Source organism: Abramis brama (genome assembly GCF_963993115.1).
Source record: "Abramis brama genome assembly, chromosome: 17".
Lineage (NCBI taxonomy): Eukaryota > Metazoa > Chordata > Actinopteri > Cypriniformes > Leuciscidae > Abramis > Abramis brama.
The window spans coordinates 4,567,478-4,592,234 of NC_139979.1; the positions used below are offsets into that span (position 1 = coordinate 4,567,478).

Sequence of the window (24,757 nt, forward strand, 5' to 3'; positions counted from 1 at the left end):
CCAGGGAACGTTTGCGCCGAAACACGCCTCCTCTTTGCGCTGAACCGCCTCCGGGAGCGCAAGTTCATTCCCTAGTTTACCGACGTGCGTCTGTGGAGGGAAAAGTCCGCTGTGCGTGGGTGCAAAATAGGAATGGTAAATGGACTGCATTTATATAGCGCTTTCATAGACCTATGGCCACCAAAGCGCTTTTACATAGCCTCACATTCACCCATTCACACACTCATTCATACACCGACGGCGTCAGCCATGCAAGGCGCCATCCAGCTCATCAGGAGCAGCTGGGGTTAGGTGTCTTGCTCATGGACACCTCGATACTTGGTCAGGTGGAACCGGGGAATGAACCACCAACCTTCCGGTTTGTAGACAACCTACATGAACCACTGAGCCACTGCCGCCCAATCAATGAGGAATGATACATTGCGTCAGTGTACAAAGTCAATTGCGCTGGGTGCAAAATAGGGCCCGTAGTGTGTATGTCTGCTTTTGTTTTGACATCACAACCAGAGAAAAATGCAATGTGGTTTTCTTGTGCTATCAGGAATAGAAACAGCTGATTTCAAGTCTTTAGTGTGCTATTGAACCTGCAAAACCACAAGTGTCTCACTAAATGAATGCATGAGTTTGGGGCAGGACTGTTGAACAATGGACGTTTAGCAGTTATTATAGCTGTCATTTTGTTTAGAGCTTAGCCTAGTTGACACCAGACCCTTCTCAGTTGTAACTGAGAGTGGGTCTGGGGAAGGTTCATTCGCACCAACAGACGTCGCTCAAATGCCTCTGGGCGCAGTTGGATAGACCTAAAACCAATCAGAGCGATCGTCATCGTGTAAAGCCCACCTCAACGTTTGTGATTGGTGCCAAGATTTGGAAAAATTGGAAATGGTCTTGAATGGGCTCTTGGCCAGACAGACTTGCAGAGCAAATCTCAAATTTGCTGGAAATTCATCAGGGTTTTCCCAGGCTATTTAGAGCTGCTAGTGGTGCAAAAACATGCAATCCACTCCATTAAACATGCAATCCACTCGAATCAGTCGAAATTAGAGGACTAACATTAACCATTACAGTTCTCTCATGCACCATGTTAGAGAAAGATCGTGTGTCCTTTTGCACAACTGAGTTAAAAATGTATTCCTGATGTCAGGATTCTGCAGTCATAACCAGCTCTTCCTCTGACACACAGAACGCTCTGATCTGAGGGAAAACCGGTTCATTCCTCATGTTTTGCATGAGCAGATGGAGCAATGAGGTGCGAGACAACCGACTGATGGACTGTCAGAGATCCTGTGCAGGTGTGTGTGTGTGTGTGTCAGTTTGGAGAAAAGGGCAGATAAACAGGAAGTGGCATCAATGCTGAACTTTATGGAAATGAGAAGCTAAAAACAAGACAAGGTTCTGATGTGTGCCATGAATTATAAGCTGATGCAATTTATTTTTGCTCAATACAGTCCATACACATCTATTTTTCTCAATACTAAAATACAGACATGGTTATTTTAACTTTGTGAAATTAAAGTCAACATTTCATTGTGCAAATATGATGACTTGCATTGCATATGTATGCATGCATGTATATATATTTAAATGAACTGTATACAGTGTAATTATGTAAAAAAAATAGAAAAATAATATATATATATATATATATAATATACACACACACATACATGTACAGTATAAACTGTAAATATAAGACTTTATTGACTATGTATTAACACATTATTGACTGTATTGAGCTGAATATCGACGCTATTGTCTTCTGCTTTACAGCTGAATCAGTGTTTTTTTCAAAACTGATGAAGTTTGCAACGTCAACACCGTTATTGAGCTAAATTGAACCGACTCAAGCTGAATAACGACACTTTGAAAAACAATTTCTATTGTATAAAGAGGTATAAATATAAAGGTGACTTGACAAAAGTGCAACAGCAGATGGAGTGGACTCTCCGAAACAGAAGGAGGTGCAGAAGAGGTTCAGAGGGAGTTACTGTACGGCTGAACACGTCGAGAGTGACGCCGCATGTTTTATGGATGGCAGTCTTTGAAGTGCGAGTGGAGAGAGATCAGGGCTGCGGGAGCGAGTGTTTTGCAGATCAGCGGGAGACTGAGGGAAGACGTGCCGGCGCTGACAGCAGACATCAGGAGAACACAAAACCTGAGAACCGATGAACTTCACCTCCCTTCTCAAGCTCTAGTGCAGAGAACAGCCGCTGGAGCATCATGGGAAAAGACCTGTGTTGGTCAGTCAGTGAATGATCACATGACTAACTACAGTTGTTTTTTACGTGCTATTTACTAGCGGCTTTGTCTGAGTTAGCTGAAACCACAATAAAAGCCATTCACACCAAGAACCAGAACTATATTAGAATCTGCACCAACAGACAATAACTATAACTATAACTACAACTATATTAGCATCTTCATCAATGCACGATAATTATGTTAACTGTAACAATAACATTATTAGCATCCACACCAATTGTTAACTATAACAATAACTATAACTATAATGATAACAATAAAGATAAATATAATTTATAACAATATTTATAACAGCGATAACTGTAATGACAACTATATTAGTGTCCACACCATAAGGCAATAATTATAAGGCTAACTATAACGACAACAATATTAGCATCCAGTGCAATGGGTGATAACTATAATGATAACAATAATGATAACTACAACAATAACTATATAATTTACCACACCAACAGACAATAATTACAATAACTATAATGATAACTACTGTATATTAGTATCCACAGCCATTGAAGATAACTATAATGATAACAATAAAGATAACTATAACAATAACAGTAGTGAAAACTATAATGACAACTATATTAGAATCCAGTGCAATGGATGATAACTACAAAAACAATAACTATAACATTAACTATAAAGATAACAATAACTATATAAGACCAACAGATAACAATAACTATATAAGACCAACAGACAATAATTATAACAATAACTATAACGATAACTATATTAGTGTCAACATCAATAGACAATAACAATGATGACAACTATAACTATAACTATAAATATATTAGTATCCACACCAGTAGAGCATAACATTGTTTATTCAAAGCACAAGTAAAGTAAATGTAAGTTATGTCATCTGCCAATTCTGGTGGATTCTGAATACCTGTCAAAGTTTTTATTGTTCATCATCTGGGGCAAAATCGCTCTGAAAGAGATTTAAATTATATTGTTCATTGGTGTCATTATCGTTAAAGTTGTGGTGCGAACTTTGCTATTCTTTTAGAGTTATTAAAACTTTATTGTTATAGTTATATTCTTTGGTGTAAGCTGCCTTAACCCATTGTGAAACTGTCTGTCCAAAACAATACATTTGTGTAGATGACTATCTAGGTTTACTTGCTATTAAGTGTCTCAAACAAAACTAAATATCTTTGAAGGATTTAATGAGACTAACTTGACTACCTTTGGTAAATCCATCGCATGTGCAGCCAGTGACCATGAGAACTTGTACCTGGTTCTTTAAATAAAAAACTGCAGGAAAACGACTGTCAATCACTCCTGAAATGTCAACGGCAGTGAAGTTTCTTTCACTAGTGGCCCCCACATGCCCTCGACCAGCTAAAACAACGACCACCCAGACGCAATAATTCATTTCCCCTGCCAGGCCGAGTCGGCTTCACTCTCAGAGATCAAATCTCAGGAGCGTCTGGACAAAAAGTTATGTAGGTCAACTCAACTCATCTCTGAAGTGCTGACAGACACATGCAGCAACCCGAAAACAGTTCAAAAGCTCTGTTGGGTCACGAGGAAAAGGCTGACGGAGGAGTTTCACAATGTTTCTTTTGTCTCATGAACAGTGTTTACTAGCTGATTATCATGTCAAAACTATAATGCTAGTCTGCTATGATCTGAAACGCTCCACAAATCATCTTGAAATGCGTCAAACTGGTGGAAATGGACGGACAAATTACAAAGTAAAATCACTTACTGGATTGAAATGACTGATGAAATGATGTGTGAGTTAAAGGTGCTCCTCTGTGCTTCATCATTACACTTGAATAATTTACTGGATTAGATGAGCAATGATTCAAAATGATAAAATTTTTAACAAGGGTGTAAGTTAATATTAAAAAATGGTGGGGAACAAATGGAAAAATGAGTAATTGAAATCAAACACCATTCTTGCCTATGAACTCTAATCAATGTCTATTCTGGTCACAATGTATAATAATAATGATAGCTCTAACAAATAAGTCTCAATCTTCAATCTGAGTGATTTTGTATGTACTGTATGTAAATGTGTCATCATCCTGTAATGAGAAGAGACAGTTTAATTCTGATGTCAAACAGACTCGATGAACAGCTCACTATAATGTGAGAGATGTGTGGTGTGTTTGCTGCAGATAGACCCGTCCATATTCATACACTGGAAAGGTAATCTCCTGCTGGATGACAGCTGGTTAAACACGGCCGGTCCAGTCTGTCTTCTTTAATATATCACACACACTTACAGAAGAAGCTACCTGCATCCCACTCGCACGCTCCAAAAATGAAGGATCCAATATAAAAAGAAAAACGCAAAAATAAATCTAAAAATCTGGAACAAAATATTCAACAATGTATGGTAAAAAAAAAAATTTAATAAAAAAAGGAATTGATCACACTATTTTTTTTCAAATTATGTTACAAAATAATTAAAAATTAAATATTATTGTAATGTATTTTAAAATATATTTTATTCCTGTGATCAAAGCTGAATTTTCAGCATCATTACTCCAGTCTTCAGTGTCACATGATCCTTCAGAAATTATTCTAATATGCCGATTTGCTGCTCAAGAAACATTTCTGATTATTAATAATGTTGAAAACATTTTTTTTTGTTGAAAACTTGATGATACAATGATGAATGATACACTGAAAAATGATACACTGCCATTCAAAAGTTTGGGGTAAAAAGGTTAAAAAATATATATATTTTTTTTTAGAAATGAATACTTTTATTCAACAAGGATGCATTAAATTGATTCAAATGACAAAGACATATATCAATGTTACAAAAGATTTATATTTCAAATCAATGCTGTTCTTTTGAACTTTCTATTCATCAAAGAATCCAGATTTTTTTTACAGTTTCCACAAAAATATTAAGCAGCAAAAACATTTTTCAACATTGATAATAATAAGAACCATAATTAATGATTGAGCAGCAAATCAGCATATTCGAATGATTTCTGAAGGATCATGTGACACTGAAGACTGGAGTAATGATGCTGAAAACTCAGCTTTGATCACAGGAATAAATTACATTTTACAATATATTACAATAAAAAACAGTTATTTAAATTGCAATAATATTTCACAATATTACCGTTTTTACTGTATTTTTGATCAAATAAATGCAGCCAACTGAGAACTCATTTAAGTCAAAAGCATATTCTAGTTCTTCATCCTCATATCTTATACCCATATCAACTAGGGATGTCCCGATCCGATCACGTGTTTTCAGACTCGATCGGAATCGGACGTTACCTCCCGATCAGGACTCGTATATATATGTATATATATTCTCATTATTTTTTAACACATCTATAGTTATGCGGTGGCAGAGAGTTACGCCGGTTTCACACTGTACGCGTCAGCAGAGCGTAAGCAGCGCAGGAGCAGTGCGTATGGTGAGCAGGAGCAGGACACGCGCGTTTTGCTTTCACACTGGCAGCGTTTGTCACGCGCGGCTGAACTGCGGTTTGTGTACAGACAGAGTACTCTATAATGGATAAGTTGGCATTGCTTTTTTTCGTTTTCAAATACATTTAAGAAAAAAGACTTGTCAAGAAGCTTATTTTATTAATAATTTCATATAACTTTTGGTTCATCTTTGTTTTTATTGTTCTGGCAACAAGTTTGTTTTTGGACATTTGTTTTCTTTTTAAATTGCTGTTGGTCATTTGATTGACTGTTTAAAACACAATAGATATCATCAATGCACTTTTTGGATAAAACTGCGGTGTATTATGGCCATGATCAATGTATTGTCACTTTAATTCAGCAAAAGCGGCGCAGCAAAAATAGACTCGGCGCCGAAACGATCGCGGCACTCCTGCTCTGCTCTGCTACGCACTGCCGCGCCACCTCTGCGCGCGGTGTGAATGCTCTAAAGCCTGGTTTAATCTGTTAACATGGGCGGCTAAAAAAATACGCACTGCACGCTCTGCTAACAGTGCAGTGTGAAACCGGCGTAAGAGTTAGGAGTGCAGTTCCTAAAAGCACATTACTGGCTTTGCAAACACTGTAGCACTTTTATTTTTTATTTGTTTACATGCCTGCCGGGTATTTTAAGTTGAGGTGCTATTTGTTTATATATTAGACTTTTTTTTTTATTTACTGTTGCACTAAAGTCCAAAAGTGAAGAATTTATGTATTACTTGATTGTTCAAGCTACCTCACAGAAGTGCTCTGTTTGTTAACAGAGTTGTTGAATGTTAAAATAAGATGAAGTAAATAAAAAATAAGGAACATCCTGGATCTGTTTTTTCGCTCTTCTTTATTCTTTTTTTATGTATTAAGTATCGGATCGGGACTCGGTATCGGCAGATACTCAAAATCAAATGACTCGGACTCGAGGGCAAAAAAACCTGATCGGGACATCCCTAATATCAACATAATCAAAAGTATTCTGAGAGATTCAACCACAGTAAAAAGCAACACAAATATTCACAGAGAGAATATTCACTCTCAGATTTGGCTCCTCTCACGTATGGCAGCTGTGCAAGATGGGATTCAAAATGCATCCTAAGCATAAAGTGGATAATTAACCTTGGCTACCAGTGAGTTTATCTCCAGCTGAAAACAGCCAAATAACGGTGAAATGAAACGCACAGGGTCCGAGTGCACAAACACAACAGTATCCAGCGATTCCTCAACCGTGTCTGACTCTAAATACCAGAATCTCTCTCTGGAAGCAGAATGTCAATGAGAAGGTCACGAGCGCTGGCTCCTCTTTTACTCACAGGATAAAGGAGTCTGGCCTTTGGAAGGCGGTAATGAAGAACAATCTCTGAAAGAAGGGTCAGATATGATGCTGGCCAGACTGACAGGAAGGAGGAATGTGAAAACAAGGGAGGAATGAAAATGTCAGTGTCAGAGAACAGTTACGAGCCAACGATCGAGCTGCCAGACTCCCTCCACCGCTCCATGTTCATCAAGTGCTCACCTGACACGGAGAAAACAAACGAAAAGCACCAGCCAACACCTAATTAGATGAAGGTGGGGTGGGGGGGGGGGGATTGTGACGGGTCCAAATAAACCATCAGCATTTCTGAACTAAGACGTCCTTCATTCAAGGACAGAGAACTTCTAGACTTCTGCTTTGGTTTGTATTCAGCTTCACAAAAGCACTCTTGCAAAAAAGTCAGAAAAATAAATGAAAAGCCATTGCCAAAATTAGATATTTTTCATACATTGATGCACGTTCTATATTCAAAAGAACACAGGAATATGTGACCCTGGATCACAAAACCAGTCACATGTCGCACGGGTATATTTGTGGCAATAGCCAACAATACATTGTATGGGTCAAAATTATCAATTTTTCTTTTATGCCAAAATTCATTAGGATATTAAGTAAAGATCATGATCCATGAAGATATTTTGTAAATTTTCTAGCGTAAATATATAAAACATTTATTTTTGTGAGTGGATGCAGCACAATCGCCAACATAAATGGACAACTTTAAAGATGATTTTCTCAATGTTTTCGATTTTTTTCGATAGTTGTATCTCGGCCAAATATTGTCCTATCCTAACAAACCATACATCAATGTAAAGCTTATTTATCCAGCTTTCCGATTATGTATGAATCTCAATACAAAAAAATTACCCATGTGACTGGTTTTGTGGTCCAGGGTCACATAATGAATATATAACTATTCCTTAAATTACTGTTATTGGGGACACTTAATATTCAACAATATTATTGATGATCTGACTGTACTGACGGTGTTGTATGAGAACTGAACACTGGACGATGACGATTTTTTGCAGAACTGCTTTATCGATAAAATGATCAAAATTATATAATAAATGATGATCTTTACAACGGAACTGAATCAACACTGAACTGATGCATCGTTTCCCTGTCTATCACTGTAAAGCTGCTTTGAAACAATCTGTAATGTATACAGCGCTTTATAAATAAAGGTGACTTGACTTAAACAGGTATACCTTTAGTGTGTCGTCCTGTAAACTCAAACAAAAGAGACTCTGGTGTGTCTTTGTTTCACTCACATGAGCAGACGGCTGCTGAATTTCGATCGGTAGAGCCAGTTTTCCCTCGTTCTGTCATTCCCCAGTGTAAATATATTTGGCCGCTGACCCTCACAGCCTACGGGCGTCTGTCTTACCCATGAACCCCTGGCCTCCCGCTCCATTCATCTCAGTAATTGTCTGTATGAATTATTTACCTGACTTGGAGGGTGAATATGAATTTAGTGTGTCTAACCATTACTCTCTAGTTCAATTATCAGAGTGGGACATTATGGGAAATGACGGTAGAAATGATTACAGAATTCATGAGATGAAATATGCATGACCTCCCAGAGTTTGTATATGCATGTACATACATCTATCATGCCATATCTTTGTATTCTGTATATTTTGGGGATATTTAATTTTATTCTATCAATCAATAAATTCCACTAGAAACAAACCTTGTTGTATTATTTTATTTTAATTTAATACTGTGAAGCTGCTTTGATACAATCTGTATTGTGAAAAGCGCTATACAAATATACTTGATTTGATTTGATTTGATATTCATGGACATTTATTCTTCAGCCAGCACCCAAGGCACTACACGGAGAAAAGCAGAATGCGGTAAAGGAGACACTTACCAGGAATATCCTCTCCAGCTGATCCTGGATGTCCTTCATGCCCGGGAATGCCGGCACTCCCTGGATCATTTCCACGAAGATGCATCCAACACCCCTGAAAAACAAACATCATTAACACTATGCCTTATAAAACTGAAACGGGGGAGCTGTTTACACCTGGTATTGAGATGCGTTTTGGTCGATCGGATCACAAGTAGACGAGGGAGACACATACCCGTTTACACCGGGTGTTTTAATCCGTCCATTTTCTACCACTTCTGTCCTGATTTCCTCAAGGGAGGTGTCTATGGGTGGGTAAATGTATAGGCTTTTTCAGATCTTTCGATCTAATGGATGAAATAAGCTCACGCAATTTACATATGAATGTGATTGTGATTGACAAAACCACTTCTTAATACCAGGTGTAAACGGGGCCTGGGATTGGACCAGGTTTGTACATAAACATCAGAATCAAAATGGTCAGAGAAGATTTATGAGGAGGAACCTGGCAAGAAGAGGCTGGAAACATCTGAGGTGACAGAAATGATCTTGATTGTTCTGTTACAGTAATTGTTTTAATGATTTCTGTCTCAGTGAGATTAAACCTTCAGAAGAAATGTTGTCAGCCGAACCCCTTTGAGCTAAAATATTTACTTGAAGCCCTGCTGAGATTTTAAGTTAAGCCATTTAACAACACATTCACATGTTCACAATTCTCTGATGTCGGTCACATGCATGCATCTAATCTAATAAACGATTTCATCTTTTTAGTAAATGTTTTATTTTGATTGTTTTTATTTGATTTATTTTAAGAAAGAAAGAAAGAAAGAAAGAAAGAAAGAAAGAAAGAAATTAAACATTAAAGGAAGAGAACTAAAAACAGAACAAAAAACAAAGCTGATAGCAGTGAACGAAATCATTTGGCAAGGATGAAAAATAGATCAATATTTGACTATATTGTGATTATCATCAGTGTTGTTTCTACTTGGCCAACTGGGTGACTGATCTTGTTTACCAATATTTGAGTGAATTTTGTGTAAAATAAAATAAAGAGGCAAACAAAGTGTGTATCTCACATGCTACTATATCATTAAATTATATAGCATTATGATAAAGCAACATTATATCAGCCATCCATCATCCTGCTCAATGAGAGGCAATAAAATGATGTAATGGGAAAAATATTTGAATTTTTTTTATTCTAGAGTAATATAATATGCCGAGCTTTAAATAGTGTGTATATGTGTATATCTTCTGTAAGGCCATGAGAGGCAGTGAGCGTGTGGCACATGCTGGTGTGTTTCAGCGGCTGTCGGCTCCATTCGCCAGCATGCGATTGTTTCCCGACGCTTTCTAGCCCAATGCACACAGTCACATCCTTCCCCAACAGAAACTGGGACAGAGCCACACAAACCAAACTCGCCAGCAGTGAGATGTAAAACTCAACCAGCCTTTTAAGAATCAGTCTATCCGTCTCCAGGTCCAGTCAGACCCCTCACCTCAACAACCTCAGGTTTATGTGGATGTGATATATCAGTTTATCTCGAGCGGTTTGAGCTGACTGGCAGGCGGCTGATAAGATGTCAGCTTATAGACGTGATGCCTCGCAGTCGGGCGGAGACGACCTCGTGCTAATCCCTATCCTGACTGAGCCGCGACACGAACGAGTGACAGGAAGACCCTCCCGCACATGCGCGTGTACCTGCAGCCATGTGGAAAAGTGGCCTTCAGATCAGACCACCTGCTCCCAGTTTCCCTCTTAATTGCCAGTGGAGTCTGCAGCTGCGGTCCCGAGAATGGCTCGGGTCACGGCTCATTTCTCAGGACAGCAGCTCCTCTCACCTCTTTAGACCGGCAGACCCCTGGACCAACACCGAAAATACGGACCAATTACTCCAAATCTTTATTTAACGGTAGGGTAGGCAAATTGTTTTATAAGCACTTTTTGTTATACTGGTTGAAACTCATTCTGATGGTAATCAATAACAGAAGTGGTCAAAATATTAAAACGTGTACATATATTTTCTGTGGAAGTCTCAGGGCCAAAAAAATATTCGTCTAATCGTTGCGTTCGGTCCGTATCCCACCTGCCTGTCAACATGTGTATTTCCATTCCTCCGCACCACAATCATCCGCCTTTTACAGTTCCTCATGAACCAAAACAACAAGCTCATGCTGCGTTCACTCCATGTCGTAACCGTGATTACAAGATGGGAACCCGTGACTTTCTACACTAAGCTGTTCCTCAGACTAGGATTTATGCATTTCTATGTCAACACTATCAACGGCGAAATGATTATGCAACAGTCAAGTGGTATAAGTAAGAGCTCTTTTTTATTGTTTTTTTTTGTGGTGATTTAGGCCTTTTATTGGGACAGGACAGTAGAGAGTTGACAGGAAGTGAGGTGGGAGAGAGACGGGGGATGGGATCGGGAAAGGTCCTCGAGCCGGGACTCGAACTCGGGGTGTCCGAGCGTAACGGCGCTACATGACGGCGTGCTGACCACGAGGCTATCGGCGCCGACAAGTAAGAGCTCTTTAAGTTGTTGCTGTACGCGTCATGTTTTTTGAAGGAGGTGTGGCTTTGGAGACGCTCTGAAGGGAGGATGTGATCATACGCTTTCAAAACTAGCTTGCTATTGCAAGGCTCTTCAGAATTGCCTACCCTACCTTTAAGGCAAGACACTACAGGCAAAACCATTGTTGTTTTTTTCATGCAATGGTCAATTTTTTAAATTTTGGACTATTTGGCTTTTCATAATGTGTTGTTTCAGACTAGTGGGAGAGACAACATCCAAAATACACATTTAAGTGTTTATTTTATTGCACTTTATCTATGTGTGTCTGTAGATTTAAATGACAATTCCTTTCATCTTTAAAGGTGAGTCAGAAATCTCCACTTCAGCAGCTTTACATACACAAAATGCATGTGTATTCAATGTTCAGATTTCTGCATCCAAATGTGTGCATTTTTTATTGTATAATGCCTCATTTGCATATTTAAACATAACATTAAATGTCTTAATGTACTGTGGTTAATTAATTAATTGGGGGAAAGTGTAGAGATCTATTAGTTTACATTTTTACTATTTTCACATCTGATATGTTCCCTTATAGTTAATAACACAATGACAGTCTGTTGATACAATATCACAGTTACATCAAATAAATAATGTGCATTTAATCTCTAACATTTACACGTACTGTGTTTGTTAATGCGAGTGGTTGTTAGCACATTACTATGCACTGCAGGAAGCGGAGTTCCAAATTAAGATTTGATTCTTGCCTTATTTGAATATGATTTATGATTTTAATTCCTTATGCAAATTTTGACATATGACAGATTTTATCCGGGACCATATCCGTGCATCTCCATGCTAAGTTTCATTACATTATTGATTATTATTCTAGCGTTATCACACTCTCAGTAGCACCAGACTGAAATTGCAAATCCACGTAATTTCACACTTATACAAGATTTCCCCCCTCTAAAATATACTTTATATTATATTTCAGGATATAATTTAAACTCCATAACCAAGAGGATATCACTTTAATTTCAGGATAACGTGACATTTTTGTGACATTTGAGTGACATTTTTCTCATCCACTTGCTGAGACACGAAAGCACGAGTGTGAAAGGTCTGCTGGACTGGGACGGAGCTGGTCCAATGCGACACACACACACACACACACTGTTTGGCTGTGATTCTAATGACTGTTGATTTGTGCAGCCTCTGTGTATCTGCCAGTCAGAGAGGAAAACTGCACACGCTCCACTGCCCTCAGCATCGATTCACACACGGGGCAGAAGGGGTTATGAGGAGGAGAGAGATGAGATGATAAGAAAAACAACAACTAAACAGTCTAAAGACACAAAGAGAATCTTCTGTGATGGAAAGAATGGAAAAAGCACAGGATATATATACAAATATATCATCACAAAAAATGCAACTATAAAAAAATATATATATATATATATATATATTCTTATATTCATACACTCACTGGCCACTTTACTAGGTACACCTGTTCAACTGCTAGTTACTAATCAGCCAATCACATGGCAGAAACTCAATGCATTTAGGCATGTAGACATGGTCAAGACGATCTGCTGAAGTTCAAACTGAGCTTGAATTAACTGAGTCTGTGTGTCTCTCAACAGTGTTCGGCAGTGTCTCTACTAATAGCGAAACTGTACGTTTATCTGCTCCAAGAACAGCGCCGTTATTATTACCTCGCTAGTGAGAAATGTCATGTAGCTTTTAAGTTGTTAAACTATCAACTTGTCATTTTTATGCTGTTGTTACTATATTTATTTGCTTGGGTCAGTGTCATTGTGGGTTTTGGTTCTTTTGCTGTTGTCGGCTGTAATGACCTTTGAAATAACTGAAATCGTTTGGCGAAATGATATGGAACTGTAATGCGGTCGAGATCTGCCTGGATCTACTTTAGCCGTGTATTCGTCAACCAATCAGATTCAAGCATTTCATAGCCCCATAGTATAATAATAATAATAATATATAAAAGTATACAAGTATAATATAAAAATATCTATCATGATATTTTAACATGTATAAAAATATAGAAATATATTATAAAAAATATACAAAAAAAATATAGAAAGAGATGAGAAGACATCTTCGAAAAGAAAGGAAAAAATAAAGAATAAAAGGAATGCACAATATTTTGAAATAAAAGCAATACTGCAATATGACTCAGTGCCTTTGTCTAAACATGCAGGCTGGGACTTAATTCAATAAATATACAATAATAAAATAAAAGCTTGATGGGTTACATGTTTGAAAATGAAGAAATATTAGTATTGTTTACACTAAATTAAAATTAGTTTTATTACTAGATTCTTTATTTTATATGGTACAATATTATTATTACAATATGTTTATTTTTATGTTTAATATTTTTATTCAACCATCATACTAAAATCATAATAATTTTTGGTAACACTTTATTTTACAGTGGTAGTAACAGTAGTAATAACTATAAATGATGCATAATTGCATGCAATTAACCCTAAACCAAACCCTCATCCTAAACCTAACCATATAGTAAGTACAAGTAGTTGCTTAATATTACACAGTACTTAAATATATAATTACACTGTAATACTGACACCTTAAAATAAAGTGTAACCTAATTTTTTTTGTCATACTGAAAAATAGCACGAATGTGGCCTATAAAACTCAAGTGGGGAGATAAAAAAATACACTAGAAAATATTAGCTGTAGAATTTACTTTTACTAGCACTAAAAAGAGAAAATCATTTCAATTTCACAAATAATCACGATAACTAGAAGGATATGGGAACGTTGTGCATGTGATCAGCGTGCACTGGTGCAGGTCTCACCACATGTCCAGACAGGTGGAGTAGTCAGTGGAGCCGAGCAGCACGTCTGGAGGACGATACCAGAGAGTCACCACCTCGTTAGAGTACGTGTGGCTGGGGACCGACTTCGCACGAGCCAGACCTGCAGAAAACACACACACACACATTATCATCACTTAGAAGTTTAAAAACGCACCGCTGTGAAGCAGATATCAGCTCTTACAGCTCACAGGAGAGCCGAGGCATGCTTAATTAACCCGTTTCCCTTAAACACACTTGACTTCCTGTATTTGGAGCTGCTTGGCAAGGGGGCGTTTAAAGCGGGATGGAAATAACAGCAAAGGCTTCACGCCAGTATAATTTGCAGTCAATAATCCTGCAGCTAAACAAAGGGCTGCGTCAGAGAGAGTGAGAGGCTGTGATTTAGGTTAACACACCGACGGAGCCTCTAATCATCATTACACTAAACTGGAGAGTAATAGTCACCCGGGTGGCAGCACGACCCGCATCTGAGCCTATAATTGATGGGAGAGCGAGAAAATGAGGAGGAGCGGATGAGAGGTCAGCGAGGTCAGAGATGATGAAGGCAATCGAGGAGGAGAGAGGACGTCCTTTCCTGGTCCTGAGGCGGTCGTCATGGCAACGCAGCGGTCGAGCTGACATTAACTATGAACGCCGGCTGAAGGAGATCGAGGGAGCGTCACGTAACGAAGGCGTCAGTGTCCACCGGTTCAAAGCGCTCGACGCCCGCCTGCCGCTCGGGAACTCTGAGGGTCTCCGGAGGGGGTCGAGGGTCAAGCTGAGTAAATTATACATCACTCACTGTCTCACAGTGACATGAAGGACAGCCAGAAGAGATAGGAAGAACAAAGAGAGGGAAAAATTAGGAGGAGTTATGAAGGTTTGGAAGAAAATTAGGAGGAATTAGGGCTGCACGAGATTTCGAAATAAAAAGAAGATTTTAATGTGATTGTCAAATCAAACTTTCGGTTTTCGCTACAGGTTTCAGAGTGAACTACACGCAAGTACTCCATGATACAGCATAATATACAACTAATCAAGATATTTTAATATGTATATATATAAATAATAAATAAAAATAAATAAAATACTATCATTATTTAACGGAAAAACATAAATCATATAAATATACAACTATTATGATATACTACTAAAATATAGGAAAACATACAAATATACAAATATTTTAAAACATACTATCATCATATATTAACATATATAAAAATATACAACTACCATGATACTAAAACTAGACCTTCGGTGCACAGTTTATCTTAAAATCATAATATCTTGATTAAATAAATATGTGCACTACCAGTTTCAGAGTGAGGTGAAGAGTCAAATGAACACTGTGCTTAACTCTAAAAAAGGCAACACATACTTTTATTGGTCCACAACCCGTCAAACTAAAAGCTCTATACATTATAAACAAATAAGCTTCTATTTTAGTTTAGACCTTGCCTTAAAATTCAGCAGTCAGTCTAACACACACACACACACACACACACACACAAATATCTACATGAACAGGGATTTCATCCACTACAACAAACACACCGCACACAAAAGTGGGTCAGTCGATCTAAACACGCCGTTTGATTAAACGCCCGTCTCATACACATCCATCAATGCAGAGTAGACTATGATCAAAATATGAAAAATGTAATAAAGGCATATTCAATACCTCCAGCTGTCACATGTCCGCCGTGCCAGAGATGATCGGGAGGAGTTTCATTACAGTGTCGTTATTTTCACACTTTTCTGGGTTGCAATTACAGATTATTTGGCAGGTAATTTCTGTGCGGTGTGATCGAACCCAGTGCTGATGACAGACGCTGCCCGTTAGCGTCACCATTTTCATATGCAAAATTGATTAGCTCCTTTATCAAGATGTTAATGAAGTGAATTAGCCGTCAGAATGGATGCATGTCAATACTTGCCCTATCAAAATAACCTGGAGATGCGATTGTGTGTGCTTTAGTGTGCACACACACATATCTTCATGTTACGATACATCTTCTGCTGAATACACTCAATCAATACATCCTTAAAAATAAAGCTGTTTATATAGTTCTTTACAGAACTTCATACACGTACACATGGATATATATATTTAAATTTACATTTAATCACCAGTTAGGTCTAGCTGGGATTTTTTTATTTAATAGATATAGAATAGTAAGTGTTAGAATTATGGAGTCAAATGTTGGCGAAAGAGATGCATCTTTATATATAAGAGTGCTGTGTTAATTCCAGAGGGACGAGTATAACAAACTCAAATAGAGTGAAAACCCCTCTGAAGAAGGATTAAATGATGGAGCTCAGCAAGAAAGCTGCAAAAGATCTGCTTTGCTCTTGGAGGATTCACAATTCCCATCAGGCACATCTTAAGCAGCACATACCATCAGCGGGACTAACATACACTTTATATTCATACAGCACAAGAAAGAACTAAAGCTCACGGCTCCTTATGGAAGCTTGGTTCCAACACAGAATAAAAAATAAGAAAGGTAATTGCGATGTTTTATCTCACAATTCAGACGTTTTTTCCTCACAATTCTGACAATTCAGATTTTTTTTTTTCAATATAAACTCAGAATTGTGTAGGAAAAAAAGTCAGAATTGCGAGATATGTCAAAATGGTACGATATAAACTCGCAATTACGAGAAAAAAGTTTGAATTGCGAATAGTTTGAAATATAGATTCAGAATTGTGAGGAAAATTGCAAACAAAACTATGGTGTGGTGTATATAAAGCTGCTGAAGTGGAGATTTCTGACTGAAAATTGCAAGATGTAAACTCAGAATTCTGAAAAGAAAATCAAAATGGCAAGATATTAACTGGCAATTAGAGAAAAAATTCAAAATCGTAAAATATAAACAAGTAAAAAAAGTAAAAATTGCAATTGTGAGAATTTTTTTTTACAATTTTGAGGTAAAAGTAACAATTATCTTTTTATTTTTTTTATTTTTTGGCAGCTCCTCGCCTCCTCCTGTCTGGTCCTCGTCTTCCAGCGACCGCAGGCCAGCACACCTTCAACTCCTTCAGCTCAGCAGATCTAGCTCGGTTTCTTCAGTGTGTCTGCAGGATCTGCTCCCCTGTACCGCATCCCATCAGCGGCTTCATGAAACGACACGCGAGGGAACGAGTGGATTCCTGAACTCAGACGCAACTCTCGCTCTCCACTGCAGTCAGCAGATGTTCAGTCCATCACAAACACACACGGGGGGGTGTTTGTCGACTCTGCTGTGCTCGTGTGGAAGACACCAGTTTAAACGCTTCCAAAAACGGTCCATGATTTGGAAACTGAAATCGCAGCAAAAGCGCTCAGCAGTGTCCACCTGTTCCCATAAAGCACTGCATCACCCCACACACTTAAACCACTGGGAGTATTTTACAATAAACTTGAAATAATGCATTTAAAACTACTTTAATGAAAAATAAATGTTATAAAATTGCTATTGCTTAAACTACTTGGACTATTATAATATTATAGTTAGTAATCTATTTATTTATTTTCCTTTAAGGCCGGTAATAACTTGTTCTTTCATCTAAAATTAGTCTTTGATCTAATTTGAAAACAAAAAAGTAAAACTGATTGTCCCTTGGTTATATATATATATATATATATATATATATATATATATATATATATATATATATATATATATATAAAAATATTAAACTGCCTAAACTCACAACCTACTTTAAATATTTTGCAATAAACTTAAAATATTGTATTTAAAATTAATTTTAAAAAATATATTTAATTGTATGAAATGTTATGTTTAAATATGCAAACTGGAATTATCTAATTAAATATAATTTGCACACATTTCCAGAACAGAAATCTGAGCATTGAATAAAGTCAGGATCAAAATTCTTGTTTGATTTTGTTTAACATATCACTTTTTATCACTCCATAAATCAGAAAATACTGTCAACAGACAGAAAATAAATACGTTTTCACCATGGTTTTAGGAATAAAAGCTTACATAAATCAGGTGAATGATGTATGAACAAACCTTCAGAATATAGATATGAATAAAACTGTAGAGTTTGGAAACAATGGATTTGCTTGTAGTGTCTTGTCTTAAATCTACAGTGATCTCATCTAGTCTCGTCTAGCGAGTGTCATCTTTCCCTGCAGATGATGAAGTCTTATGATGGAGGAACACTAGACTCATGTTGCTGCACACTTGTGGAGGACAGGAGGGGCGGGCGGTGACAGATCGGGTCCTAATGTCCCCGCTGAGGACACCGGGTGAGCCGCGGGCGAGCCGTGTTTGTGCCGGAGCGCCCGGGCGGAGAGAGGGACCATATGCTGCGGCCCGTCGGTCCAAGCGCCTCTCGGCAGCTGTTTCAGGACACCGAGACACCAAAAATACACAGATTTTGGCAGGGCTGAGATTCTCGCTTGAATCACTCCGGCCCTAATTGAGTGGAAGGAACAACGTCCCACCAGGAATCTGAGAAGCAATCTGCTGGTCAAGCTGTCTGTCTGTCTCGCTCGTGTTCTCGCCATACTTCCCTTTGCTTTCATTCGTTCTCATTTTGCTTTGTTGTGAATGATAGCTATTCACCTTTTATCATCTTTTTATTCCGTTTCTCTCAGAATCCTGTCAGGAGTTTTACTTCCTACAAAAGAGCCCAGCAGTGACACACACGTTTACAGCAGCTTCGATTATTGAAGCATTTTTCCTGTTCATTTTCTCCATTAGGTTGTAAAAACGTCCTTAAACTCATTACATAAACTAATAAAAACAACTCATCTTACACAATGCTTTATGGGAATTATTTTGGTGTGATTTTGAAGGTGAACAGAACTAAGCAGTAAAACTGCTTCTGCGGGATGTGTGTCTTCTGTCTCTCTATCTCCTGCTTCAGACTCAACAGGCCTGTTTGCTATCAAAGCAGTGTGTCTACTGTCTGTGTCTACCCATAATGCCATCAGGAGACGAGACTGGACATATGGTGCCACGACAAGGAGGGGTTAGACACACACACACGCACGCACGCACGCACGCACGCACGCGCACACACACACACACACACACACACACACACACACACACACACACACACACACACATACATTATCTGTAGCAGTGAATCATTCTGCACTGTAACCGCAATCTGAACATTAAACTGTCAAGACAGCCACAATGAAAAGATACAATTTTGTAATATTTTATAATATTGCCTTGGCTTTTGGCTTGCTTAGTTGGGGACATTTAATATTCAACAATATTACTGATCTGCCTTACTTCAGGTGGACGATGGCGCAATTTTCTTCTAGAAACAAACTTTGTTGTATTATTTTCATGTTATCACTGTGAAGCTGCTTTGATACAATCTGTATTGTAAAAAGCACTATATAAATAAAGGTGACTTGACTTGACTTGACTATGCACCTATTATGTAAATTATGTAATATCCAGGAAGAGCAGAAAGACCATAACAACATGTTCAATAACAGAAGAAAGATCATAACAAATACACGTTTAATGACACTACCGTATGAATTACGTGCAAGTATTCATTGTTTGAACTTGATTTTTACTGTATTTTTCTTCTTGCGTTGTATTTAAATCTACCTGACATAAATAATGGTTTGGATGAAATGCCATTTTCTCTTATTGAAAAACCAAATGAATAATAATGACTACTCATACTCATACTAATAATACTAATAATACAAAATACTGAGATATAACTTTCAAATTTCAACTCAAAAACGTCTGCAAATAAAAAATGATTTATTTATTTGTTTAATTTAAATTAAATATAAATTGTTTATCAGTTTAAAACCTATCTCTGACAGAAATATTGATCTAGAGGACTGATATTAAACATAATGAACAAATAAACAAAATATTAAAATATTATTATTGGGTTATTTATTTAAATATTATTCGGGGGGTTTTCAGATTTTTTTTATCTTTAATACCAATACACAAATAAATAAATACATAGTCATATTTATGAAATATAATTTTATATACATATTCACACATCTTGAATTTTAGGGTATTTCTAACTACATTCTTCATCACACAGTGAGTTGTTGCCCTGCTTTATGTTCGTCATCAATCAACTGTATGAAACGTCAAATGTTGTAGAGCGGGGAATTTCTTACCAAAGTCGGCCAGTTTGAGCTCGCCTGTGTCGCTGATCAGCAGGTTCTGTGGTTTCAGGTCTCGGTGAAGGATGTAGCGCTGATGGATGTACGACAGACCCCTCAATAACTGGAACAGGAACAGCTGAGGAAACAAATCAGTTCATGTGTAAGCATCACAAATCACCAACACACATCTTCATCTTCATCTATGACACCAGCGAATCAATATATAATTTAAAACCCAAATCACCAGGATCCATCCCATCACATGTGGCAATTGAAGTGCACAGGATCCTGTAAATGTGACACACTTCTCCATCTAAGGATGTTATTTGTTCCAATCGTCCTCATATACAGCAATCCCCGTCGATATTGTGCTTTTATATCATCTAATTTTATTCAGCAGCATCAATACAGGATCTATCAGCTCGTTGATGTGGAGTATTGATGAAGACCAGCGAGCCTCCTCAAATCAATCAACAAAAGAAAGTGAACAATCGATGCACGAAACACATCTGAGACAAACACAACCACGGCCTTCACTCGTGAAGCCTCGCATCAATCTGAGAAGAGCAAGAGCGGCCTGGTTTCTGCCTTGAAGAGATTCAAATGCCTCTCCATCAAACAAAACCATCAAAGTCTCGGCCAATTAGGCGAAGCACAGGAGCGCGGGGTCCAATCAGAGAAGGGTTTATGTGGAGTCATGGGGTCAGAACGAGGCGTTCTTCAGACGCTCACGTTTACTCATGTGGAGCAAAACACATTTCTGAGGACGCTCCTGCTCATTAAGAGTCTGCAGAGAAAAGGTTTAACGATACACTCATTCTCCAGCATCTCCAGTAACGTGTCAAATGGCCGTCAAGGGAGCGTTTAACTGCTCACTTCAACATCCCACAATCACATTAACATTATATTCCAAACAGATTGATCTACTGGACTGAGGAAAGACTCGTAAACAAGGGGAAAAGTCTGCAAATACAGAATCATTGGTATATAACAGTGATAAACAAAACACACACACAAACACAAATATATTTATACGTATATAACTATATATAACTATATATATATATATAGTTTGTTGATATTAATATTTTTCGGTTTAAAACTTGCTCTGACAACTATTGATATGCAATACAGATAAATCGATATGATTATATTTCAATTATAATAAATTAATTTATGTTATACTACAGGGCCGTTGAATGCTTGAATCTGATTGGTTGACGAACGTTCTAAGGTGTGCATTATTTTCAGGGAAACGCACGGCTAAAGTAGTTCCAGGCAGGTCTTGACCGCATTACAGTTCCATATCACTTCGCGTAGTTAACTGTAATAACGGAAAATAGGATACAATTCATAACAAGAAAAAGCATTTAGCCCCATGCGCTTGATCTGCAATTTTCAATGTCTAGCTTCACAATTAATAGAAACATGCAGTTTAATTTTAATAAATAAAGTATATAGTCCTATCTATATTATAATCAATAGAAAATTAAACTGAATATAGGCTAAATAAATGGATAATCCTGCAGTACGGATTTTTATTGCAGATAATAACAAATAAATAAGTATTGATAGGCCCACTTGTTAATAGCTTTGTGTTTCATTTATTTGGCTAGTCTACTGTCTGTCAATGAAAAAAAAAAAGAATGAACGAATTAATTAAAACGAACTAAATTAATAAATAAATAATAATATTGACGACGCACATGCTTTTCTGTCTCATTATTGCAACATCTCTCTCTAATAACTGCATTAATAACTGCATAAAGCCGGGGACACACTTTAAGGCCGGTTATGAATGTAATTTGATACTTATGACTGATCATGCCCAAACGCGTGTTCAGCGCGTTCAGTCTGTGTTCAAAGTCGGTGTTTAAAATATGCTGCGATGAAAACAGTCAGAGAATGTGTCAGCTAGTCGTGTGTCCCAGCATTAGTCTGCTATCAGTGGCTCAAACCTCCGTTACTAACTCTAAAATGACGTTTTGGAATTAGCAACGGAGGCATTGGATTAGATGCGTAAGAAATTAGTCCTACATACAAGAGCGTTTTAATGACAAAAACTTTACAAACGTCTTGAAATACATAATCTGAACAATGTTTCGAGGTGTGGTAACTGTAGTATAAGCGGAATAATTGACTTCAGGCCGTTGAATTATTAGAAAAATAATGCACACCGAGGTGTAACGGCCACTCCGCTTCGCGTCGTGACCGCATTACCACCTCGGGTGTGCATTATTTTTCTAATAATTCAACGGCCTGTCGTCAATTATTCCTTACATAATATTAATATGTATTTGTTTATTAAATTGTATGCTCTTACAGAAATATTTACATTCAACAGTGATATATATATATATATATATATATATATATATATATATATATATATAATAACTTACTAATAAATTCATAAATAAAATTAAACAAATATATATGATTATATTTAAATACTTATTCAATATTTTTTGTTTATTTATTTGCTTAGCTATTTAAAGTAAATACAAATAATTCACTCTGACAGAAATATTGATATAAAACATTTATAATTTAAAAAAAAATATTATTAAATATTAGGCAGTGACTGACAGACAGACAGACAGACAGACAACAGATGATAGATAGATAGATAGATAGATAGATAGATAGATAGATAGATAGATAGATAGATAGATAGATAGATAGATAGATATGACCAAATCCATAAAACCTGACTAAGAGCCTTATTGAGGCTATACGGTCCACAGCTAAGAGTTGACCGACCGCACATCCTTAGAATAATAATAATGACAAAGAGACAAAGAGAGAGAGAGAGAGAGAGAGAGAGAGAGAGAGACGGGCTCCAGTCAGATATACAGAGAGATACCTGGAAGAAGAGAGATAAAGTGAAGAAACACAACAGGGCAAAAGCAGGGCGAGCTTTGAGCCAAGGAGAGCAGGAACGCCGAGGGCCTAATCTGCAGAATGAAAACACGATCAATACACGCCTGGAATATCGACAATCCTCCGCTAACACAGACAGACCCGAAGGAAAGAGCAGCGCTGGCACTACAGGGAAGACCAGGGTTAAAGTTTTGTGTGTTTAGGGTTCAGTCTTCAGTTCTTTGACAGTGAAATGCTGCGTCAGAAGATTAAGATGTTTGTAGCCAAAGATCATAATAAAACCTGAATGTTTGAGGACTATCAATGTAAACAGAGCTTGTTCTTTCATTATAGCTTGTTCTCTCCATTACATCTTTCATTATCTCAAGGCCGGATCTGATTTAACTGGGAAGCGGAGACATTGCCTGGAGCTACACCCATGTGATGAGTATTAATACTACAAACCATTCAAGGCCATTCGCCATTACAACAGGCATTTCACTTCTGGGAAAATGGTAATTACATTGTTGCTGTAAGAACAAGTGTAATTTATCATTTGTACAGCAGTATCTCCATATCTGACTGATAATCCATCTTAAGACTTCATCAATAATTCCACATTAACATATGAGCTCATATTGGTTTTTGATTATGATCCTCAACTATCTCACGTATCACTAGTACTAATTACTTTACTACAGTAAGTGATCAGATACACAGCTTTCACATGCTGGATGATAAAATGGGTGGGAAAAAAATAAAATAAAAATCACGCAACAATAACAATAAAAATGTTTTTAAAATATATGTATATAAATATATTTATTTAATTACTATAATAAAAATATGATTGTACTGTAAAAAAAAACATCAAATATTTACAAATAATAGTTTGTCAAAATATTTGTATTTTAATTATTTAAAAAAAAATAATATTGTACTGTAAAATCAAATATTTAATAATAATAATAATAAAATTATAAAAATGTAATCACTAAAATAAAAATACTATTGTACTGTAAAATAAAAAGTAAATATTTAATAATAATAAAAGTTGTTGTTAAAATATATATTTTTTTTTAATTATAAAAAACTAAAATTACTATAACAACCAACTATACTGTAAAATAAAACAAATAATTATTAATAAAAAATAATGTTGTTGTTGAAACGTTTTTATTTTAATAAATTATAAAAAAATAAACAAATGACTATAACAACATAAAATATACATATATACTGTAAAAAAAAATAAAAAAAATAATAGTTGTTAAAATATTTTATTTTAATTAATACAATTATTTTATACATATATATAAAAAATATTGAATAATAATAATAATATTTTACAGAACAACGTTTCTTTGCTTTCAAAACGTTATTTTGGAAAAAATATGTTTGGCTGAACTCTTAATCCTTTGCTCTTCATTGGGCAAGACTCTGCTGGCATCACCAGCTTTTTGTGAAGTTTAGTCGCGAATCTGTTCACCACAGAACACCTTAGCAACAGCATAGCAACACACTGACGACTGCAC

General features: G+C 36.8%; 1 protein-coding gene across 4 annotated transcripts in view; it reads right to left on the bottom strand.

The window, feature by feature from the left end:
* cdk14 (cyclin dependent kinase 14) overlaps positions 1–24,757 on the bottom strand; it is a 152,751-nt gene that overhangs the window by 50,538 nt on the left and 77,456 nt on the right. For all 4 annotated transcript variants that reach the window (XM_084089644.1, XM_084089645.1, XM_084089646.1 and 1 more), the window contains 3 exons: positions 20,373–20,496; positions 14,233–14,353; positions 8,886–8,979 (listed from right to left, as the gene is read on the bottom strand). In XM_084089644.1, the coding sequence (XP_083945770.1) occupies positions 8,886–8,979; positions 14,233–14,353; positions 20,373–20,496 (339 nt within the window). The remainder of the gene's footprint in view (positions 1–8,885; positions 8,980–14,232; positions 14,354–20,372; positions 20,497–24,757) is intronic.